This window comes from Esox lucius, chromosome 18, assembly GCF_011004845.1.
Source record: "Esox lucius isolate fEsoLuc1 chromosome 18, fEsoLuc1.pri, whole genome shotgun sequence".
Lineage (NCBI taxonomy): Eukaryota > Metazoa > Chordata > Actinopteri > Esociformes > Esocidae > Esox > Esox lucius.
Genome location: NC_047586.1, coordinates 16,921,322 through 16,930,462, shown reverse-complemented (window position 1 = coordinate 16,930,462; position 9,141 = coordinate 16,921,322). Strand labels below are relative to the sequence as shown.

At 40.4% G+C, this 9,141-nt stretch overlaps 1 protein-coding gene across 1 annotated transcript; it reads right to left on the bottom strand.

Annotated features, from left to right (window-relative positions):
* Positions 1-595: 595 nt before the first annotated feature.
* On the bottom strand, positions 596-7,650 carry LOC117593312 (cytosolic 5'-nucleotidase 1A-like). Its single transcript, XM_034287967.1, has 6 exons — positions 7,625-7,650; positions 7,266-7,503; positions 5,405-5,534; positions 5,002-5,124; positions 1,372-1,559; positions 596-1,112 (listed from the first exon to the last, which is right to left on the bottom strand). Exons 1-6 carry the CDS (start codon positions 7,648-7,650, stop codon positions 789-791), a joined length of 1,029 nt encoding a protein of 342 aa, XP_034143858.1. The 3' UTR covers positions 596-788.
* Positions 7,651-9,141: the final 1,491 nt, after the last annotated feature.

Below are 9,141 nucleotides of genomic sequence, written 5' to 3'. Positions count from 1 at the left end.
TGTTAGTTTGACCACTGACAAAGAAATGATTAGTCCATAATTTTTAATGGTAGGTATATTTGAACAATGAGAGACAGAATAACTACAAAACAAAATCCAGAAAAAGCATGTCAAAAATGTTTGTATTTTAATGAGTGAAATAAGTATTTGATCCCCTCTCAATCAGAAAGATTTCTGGCTCCCATGTTTCTTTTATACATGTAATGAGCCGAGATTAGGAGCACACTCTTAAAGGGAGTGCTCCTAATCTCAGCTTGTTACCTGTATCAAAGACACCTGTCCACAGAAGCAATTAATCAATCAGATTTCAAACTCTCCACCATGGCCAAGACCAAAGAGCTGTCCAAGGATGTCAGGGACAAGATTGTAGACCTACACAAGGCTGGAATGGGCTACAAGACCATCGCCAAGCAGCTTGGTGAGAAGGTGACAACAGTTGGTACCCTTATTCGCAAATGAAAGATTCATAAAATAACTGTCAATCGCTTATAGTCACCAAGAAAACAATTGGTAACACAATACGCCGTGAAGGACTGAAATAAATGAATTTTTTTAATTTAAAGTACAAAATTTATCAAAATATGTTTACCAAGCTGTCTTTTTAGTCAATCTATATGGCAAAGTGAGGACCAAAAAACCATAAAAAAATAAAACATTCGCCATTGAAACACAATGAATTCTACAACTGATGTCAGGGTTGTGGAAAACTAAGGAAATGCACGACATATTGATCCTTTCCCACCTTTAGGTCTTACTACTTAGCATCTTTGGTCGGCTGCTCAGTAAGTTTACATTTCTGGGAACCCATGAGGCACGTATGCAGCAATGGTCCCCAGCTCTTTGGCCCCCTCGATGTGGATCATCTGGTCATCAAAGAAGATGTGAGGGCGGATCATCTCAAGGATGGGTCCTTTAGGGGCCCCTGCCAGGAAAAGGGCCTCGTCAATCTCCAGGCCCCAGCTTCTGAGGGTTTTGAGGACGCGAGCCCCTGCGCTGGTTGCGCTGCCGGATGTTACTAGGTACGTACGGATTGGACAGGTCATGCGCTCGTTCTTGGCGTAAAACTTTTTCTGGAGCTTTACCAGTGCCTCTAGGAAACATTTCAAGGGACCCTGAATGAATAAATGAAACATATAATTGGCTAATTATTTGAATTTTGTCTAAATACAGAGGCAATTCCCATTTTATTTATCAACTTCCAGTTAAACATTTTAACATAATTAAGGTTAGGTCTAATGGTTACATATAAGATTAGCTTAAGTGGAATACTAGGTAATGAATTTACCTTCTATAGAGAGAACATTCAAGGAAAAAGGAAAAAGATTCTGTCAATAAGCAACATAAAATAGTAGTATGTACTCTCATGATCACCTGTGCTAGAGGTGTGTCCTCCAACTCCATCTCATTTTCATTGAACTTGTCCAGGCCATGTTTTTTGAAAATGTTCTCTGACTCATCAGAGAAGAGGACTCCGTCTCCGTCAAAGGCCACTTTCAGCTGTGTGTCCGACAGCTGGTTCTCCAAATTTCCAGACGTGAACATGGTCGCTGCTGCAATGCCTGTTAATGAGACATTATAAACATGCTCAATTACAATTCTTTGATTCATTCCAACAGACGATACCAATGTGATGAGGGTTCATCGATTAAATGGAAATCAGACCGTAACACAAGCGTCTAAAAAAATACAATAGACTCACGTCTATTGTTGGTCGTTGTTTTTTTTTAAATTAAAAAATTGTGTAACAATTTGAAGAGGATAACTGAGTAGGAGAAATGTTGTGTTAAAGCATAGTCCCATGTATGTGAGACAAGCACAAATATGCACCGTTTACTGAGCCAAGCTGGCAACAAAGAGTTGAAGCTGGCATGAGCCCTAACTGGGAAGCATGCCAAGGGACGGCTATACAGGCCCCAAACCCGATCGAGCTTAAATAACCGAAGGACTAGTAGCCAATGGCCTCGGTAATGAGCAGAACAGTGGAGGATAACTTGACAGAAGATAAGTTAGCAATGGAGAATGGCAGCCAACACAATACTAGTTAGTGGGTTTACCAGGATAGGACAAGGTCAACATCCTCTGGTAGATCAGGTAGAGGAGAAAACTGTCACAGTCTTGCAGGATGAATTTCATACTCTGACCCACACAGGTCACAGGATGTTGGTGACAGAATGACACAAATGATGCTAGCATACCCTACCTGGACCTGGAAATAACCAATCCTGAAAACAGAAGCAGCGAATGCAGCAAAGCAGTGAACTTGCACAATACTGCTTAGTTAATTTTGCAGGAAGAAATAAGAGACAAGGGACGTACTGACAGTATGAAATGTATAAATTAGAACTCCATCACAATTAATTATATCTTAATACCTATAAAGTGTCTCCAAAATGTGAACTGACAGATTGGGAATGTTACGACCCTGTTTACAACGGAGTTACAACCCCGTTCCCAAAAAAGATGGGAAGATGGGAAAAATGTAATGAAAAACAGAATCATTTAAACCTTATATTCAATAGAAAATAGTACAAAGACACCTAACAACACAAAAAAGTTGTGTAATGCTAAAACAAAACCTGGTGGAAAATCAAACAACACGATTATGTAAAAAAAGAGCATCCCTGAGAGGATGATTCTTTCAAAAGTAAAGATAGGGAGGGGTTAACTACTCTGTGAAAGACTGCACAGCAAATAGTGCAACAATTTAAGAGTAATGTTTCTCTACGTAAAATTCCAAAGAGTTTGGGGATCTCATCGTCTACAGTACATAATATCATTAAAAGATTTAGAGAATCCGGACAAATCTCTGTACACAAGGGACAAGGCCGGATGGCTGTGAAATATCGGGCCCTCAGGCGGCACTGCATTAAAAACCGACCCAATTCTGTAATAGACTGCATGGGCTCAGGAACACTTCAGAAAACGATTGTCTGTGAACACAGTATATCGCCGCATCCATAAATGCAAGCTAAAATCCTACCATGCAAAGAAGAAACCAGGTAATATCAACAAGATATAAAACAAGATCCAGAAATGCCACCACCTTCTCTGGGCCCAAGCTCATTTAAGATAGATGGAGGAGAAGTGCAAAACTGTCCTGTGGTCTGATCAAGCGTGCCGCACAAGCCCTGAAACGTCTCGATCGCTCCCTGGTGAGTGGTCCTAGTATAGATCATAAACCCCGCCTCCCCATGTTATTCAATGGACCGCGAGACTAAACAATTAAATTACCCTTCAAATATCTTTTTTCCGAAGCTGGTTTTTGTCATTTACTGTAGTTTGTATCACGCTAATGTAAATTCAAGAGTATGTTTTTAAAATAAGTTGGTTTTTAGTAAGTTATTTAATGCTCTAAAAACGGTGGTGTGACGTCATGATTGACAGCTATCTGAGCCGAGGAGCCACTGAAGCGCCAACAGGCTTTTTTCGCGATCTTCGGAGGACTAAGGAGATTGGAGCTTTAAATTTAATCTCTAAATTTCTATAATTGATATAATTTCACACGGACATAATGGGTTGTTCTGCAGTAGATTGTGCTAACCGATCTGGCATTTCCAATCGATCTTTGAATTTTTTTCGGTAAGTTAAATTTATAAGCTATTTAATTAGTAAATAAATGTTATGGGCTAGCTAACGTTAACTAAAAGACAACAAGCCTTGTTAATAGCCATGTTAATAGCTAGCAGGTGATCGTTAGCTAGAAGTTACCAATTATTTTTGTATTAGGCCTATTCTAAATTAAGGTTAAACATGATGTAAGTTAGGCTATAACATATCGTCTAGGTTTAACAAGCAAAGGTTGTACTGTACTTGGACTTGATTGAACTCTGTTTAAATGTGTGGTTAGTAGGCTACTTGTATTTACCTTATTTTAATGAGGTTGGAGTGGAACGGAGCAGACAGAGTTCACAGGAGCAGGACTCCACTTCCAAAACAGTGCAGCGTGTGCTTGCGATTGATTACGGTATGCGCATTCTGTGAGGGAGAGTGAGGGCGGGGCACAGGGGTGGGGCCGTTGATTTTGCGGCTTTATGGCTTTACTTCCTGCTCGCTATTGCGCATAACTACTGCACAGAACTGGTCCCAAGATCGCTATCTGCGCAGACGCAAATCCAAGATGTCAGCGCCATATCGGGACACTGGCGGCTTCAGTTTTCACCAATGGAAAAGAGCGAAGGGGCGTCGTCCATTTTTTTTACAGTCTATGGGTCTGACAAATCAAAATTTGAAATACATTTTGGGAATCATGGACGCCACATCCTCCGAGCTAAAGAGGAGAGGGACCATCCGGCTTGTTATCAGTGCACAGTTCAAAAGCTAGCATCTGTGATGGTATGGGGGTGCATTAGTGCACATGGCATGGGTGACTTGAACATCTGTGAAGGCACCATTAATGCTGAAATATAAATACAGGTTTTGGAGCAATATATGCTGCCATCCAGACAGCATCTTTTTCAGGGAAGGTCTTGCTTATTTCAGCAATACAGTTCCAAACCACATTCTGCACTTATTACAACAACATGGCTCTGTAGTAAAAGAGTCCAGGTGCTAAACTGGCCTGTTTACAGTCCAGACCTGTCCCCTATTGAAAACATTTGGCATGTTATGAAACGAAAAATATGACAAAGGAGACCCTGAACTGTTGAGCAGCTGAAATCCTATATCAAACAAGAATGGGAATAGATTTGACTTTCAATACTACAGCAGTTGGTCTCCTTAGTTCCCAAACGCTTACAGAGTATTGATAAAAGAAGAGGTTATGCAACACAGTGGTAAACGTTCCCCTTCCCAACTTTTCTGAAACATGTTGCTGGCATAAAATTCAAAATGGGCATGTATTTTTCCAAAAACAATAACATTTCTCAGTTTCAACATTTGATTTGCACATCTTTGCATTCTGATTTTATCTGAATTTTACGCAGCGTCCAAACTTTTTTGCAAACAGGGTTGTACATACATGCTAAACCAGTTTAATTCCTGGAAGATAGCCTCATTACCTACCCTCCTCAATGGCCTCTCTGACCTTGTCTCCATCCTTGGAGAGGTACAGGTTGGTCAAGTAGGCCTTCAAATAGCCAATGGGGCTCTGTCCTCCAGTCATACAGAATCGCTCAATGGTCAAATCTGTCAGGGAGAGGGAACAACATAAATCTGTCCGAACCCCATAAAAATGTGACATTATCAGGCTGGCAACCAAAGATCACTGCTGATATCCATTAAAAACAGGGTTGTAAACATTAAAACCAGCCTATTTTGTCAAAACAAATAAGTACTATTTACATTATGAAACAAATGTGTCCTATAACCATAGACATATAATTACTATTATCATTGCTCAATGTACGTATCTACATAATTGCATATAAAGTAGTACAGTATCTGAGTGTAGGCGTGGTCAACAAACCGTAGTGGGTAATACTGTGGATGAGACGGACACCGACTTGGGCGTGGTTATTAGTCATCAGGACAATGTCAAACAGCTCCTTACTGTCCGGGTAGAGGTTTCTCAGTCTGGAGTTCACTGTCATCATAGCCTGGAGAGTGTGTGTGTTAAAGCGAGGAGCAAGGCAGTCTTAAGGGAGATCAACTTAAGACAACACTGTTGTAAGGGCGAAACTGAATTAGATAACGCAGTCAGATCGTTTGATCGAGCCAGCGGGAGAGGAAGAGACGCGGCCCAAGGAGGACAGTGAGAAAAAGAGGAGCCGGGCTGGCAAACTCGGTTCCACGGGACAAGAGCCGAGAGCGCTAACCATTCGGCTCTCGTCCAACCATTCGGCTCTCGGCAGAGGAGAGGTCGTCCACTAGGTCTCCCGGGAGAGAGGGAGGAGCAGGAGAAACGCCACCACACCCCTCGTGGGGAGGGAGCGAGTCCTTCTGTGTCAGAGGAGTCGGGCTCTGCGTAGGACATTCCTCCTCGTCCTCAGATATCTAATTGGAGTCGTTGTCTCCAATGGAGTCCAGCACAGCGAAGAGGTCGATATCCTCCTCGAAGAAGTGTGTCCTCTCTACACGTGTAGAGAGGGACAAAGTGGTGCAGGAGGAGCAAGCCAGGGGGTTGGTCGCAGGCAGGAAACACACGACCTGTGCAAGTCCTGTTCCGGCACCAATTCAAGGCAACGCCAGAAAGCAGCTAAAATATCTTCATGGCGGAGATGTCGGGCTGAAGAATGCCGACGACAAAAATGATCAGGCTGAAGAGAGTAATCAGTTGTAACTCAGCTTGATGAATATAAAAGGGAGTGTGTTTTCTGGGCTCACGGGTCCTATATAGGGGCAGGCGTGTCCTGATTGGCTGTCCCATCTGGCATAATGAGTTTTCAGTACGGCCGCTAAAGCTTCAATGGTAAACCACTAGGAGCTAAAGCCCCTCTAGGCGGCAGAGCTCCATGACATATAACTTGCTTTTGTTAAGGTATTTAAAAGCATTTGACAGACTTAATTGCAATTGTATGACAGCATTTGACAAACTTAATGACAAGTCCAAATTGTACCACTGTACTTGAGGTCTAGGAAAATATTTATGACACCATTATAAAAGCATTTGACAGTGTTATAACATTTCGAAACATCTTTATGACAAGTCCTAATTGTACCACTGTAGTTGCAGTCAAGAAAAATATCCATGACACCATTATGAAAGCATTTGACAGTGTTATAACACTTCATGACATCTTTATGACAAGTCCAAATTGTACCACTGTAGATGCGTTCATGGAAAATATTCATGACACAATTATAATGGTCTCATGATGACCAATGTCAAAACCAACCACATATGACAGTTGTTTTTAATGCTAACACATAAAGCTAAATAGTTTCTTCACACCCATGCCACAAACTGTTTGCCCTCCTTCCATCAGGCAGGTGGTACAGGTCTCTTCATATTTTGTCTTAGTTAATATCAAGTTGTCATATTCAAAGACATTGATAGGTTGGGTTGACTCAGTTAAGGTCAAGTTGTCATAATAAAGACATCACAAACAATGTCAACCTTGCATAAAAAATGACAATCAAACGAATGGCACCTAATGACAACATTCATCAACGTTCATAATGATTCATTCATGTGTCATGTCATGTTTATGACAGTATCATGACAATGTCATGTCACTCTTATGCACACCCATTCAAATAAAGTGTTACTTAGTTTATTTTGGTTTTGGCAATGTAGAGTAACTGAATATATATGACTTTTTCAGTTAACCCAACACTTTGGCACTCAGGTAACAAAGGGTCATCAATCTCTGTCTTTATTAACCTACCTTCACTAGAGGAAACGCTACCCCTTGCTTAAAAGGCTCAGTCTCATGCTCCTGTTGATAGGCCCCATACTTTTCGAGCCCCTCTTCCTCATAGATCTTCTGCTCCACATCCATGTTGAATAGGGTGCGAGAGGAGACCGCGATGGTAACCGCATACTGTTTGTTTTTTTGGAAAAAATGAATAGTCGCAAGAAAAATTTCGATAAATAGGCCATTAAAGCCGAGATGAACAAATAGACTAGTATCCGTATAGACACTTTTTTTATATAGGTAAGACGCAAACACGAACTGCAAAAAATAACTGCAATAATAACCACCTACGGGTCGGGTTCCTTTGATTTTAAATTGACAAAACCTACTTTTGCTGTTGCACAGTCCTTGTCATCTCCAGCGTCCGTTGTTGTTGAATTCGTTGGTTGGATTTCATTCATATTGAGATTTGGATGTAAACTGGACGTTAATTTGGTGGAGTTTTTCCGTAATGCTATTAAACCCAGCTGACGCAGTCAAGTTCCTGGAAATGTTTAAGAGAGAGTCTAAATGGGCGTGTATTTATACACAATGATCTAAGCACCTTGTTTAGCCACGTGCAATCCGGAAGCCCGCTAATTACTGTGTATCGGCCTTATTACAAATTATTCTAAGCAATAACTAATAAAGAGCATTCAAAAGCAAAAACATGGAACATTCCAGAATTGGTCAAATTAATAATTAATAACCACATAATTTCAATATTGTCATTATTAATATGATAAATTTAATACAAATATTTTTTACACATCACATAATGTATGGAAAATACATTAAACAGTAATATAAGGCATATAACATATTTTATCCATCATTTACTCAAATGATGGCTAATATTTACTCAAATGAAAAAAGTGTTATTGTTGTACTCATATGCCTTACATGGGACATAGGTATAATGCTTAGTGACTGTACAATGTATTCAGAAGATAGATATCTATAGAACATTCTGTATTCTTTAAGCTTGTGCTGTAGTCTAGCAAGCAAGATGCTGAAGAGTATGCGCAAAGATTCAGTGATGTTGTGGCAACTATGGTATAAACGAAGTGGTGCTGAAATGGACAGCAACCGCTGTTTAAGAGATTAGACAATCTCAAACATTTCCGTGAACTTGACTGGGTCTCCTGGGTTTAATAGCATTACCAGATTTACGTAACTACACCTAAAACGCCCAGTTTACATCCAAATCTCAATATGAATTAAATCAAAACAACGAATCCAACAGCAACGGACGCTGGAGATGACAAGGACTGGGCAACAGCAAAAGTAGGTTTTGTCAATTTAAAATCCAAGAAACCTAGACCCGTAAGTGGTAGGCTATTATTTGCAGTTCGTGTTTGCGTCTTACATATAAAAAAAAGTGTCTATACGGATACTAGTCTATTTTTTCATCTCAGCTTTAATGGCCTATTTATCGACATTTATTTTTTCAAAATAGCCCAAACCCCAGTATGCGGTTACCATCGCGGTCTCCTCTCGCACCCTATTCAACATGGATGCAGAGCAGAAGATCTATGAGGAAGAGGGGCTAGAAAAGTATGTGGCCTATCAACAGGAGCATAAGACTGAGCCTTATAAGTAAGGGGTAGCGTTTCCTCTAGTGAAGGTAGGTTAATAAAGACAGAGATTGATGACCGTCTGTTACCTCAGTGTCAAAGTGTAGGGTTAACTGAAAAAGTCATACTGTATATTCAGTTACTCTACATTGCCAAAACCAAAACAAACTAAGTAACACTTTATTTGAATGGGTGTGCATAAGAGTGACATGGCATTGTCATGATACTGTCATAAACATGACATGACACATGAAGGAATCATTATGAATGTTGATGAATGTTGTCATTAG

Coding starts and splice junctions, on each gene's coding strand:
- LOC117593312 (XM_034287967.1), bottom strand. CDS start 7,650: ATGACAAGGACTGTGCAACAGCAAAA. Junction 1,560..5,001: donor CAGAGAGGCCATTGAGGAGG/GTAGGTAATGAG, acceptor TCTCATTAACAG/GCATTGCAGCAGCGACCATG. Junction 1,113..1,371: donor AGGACACACCTCTAGCACAG/GTGATCATGAGA, acceptor TTATTCATTCAG/GGTCCCTTGAAATGTTTCCT.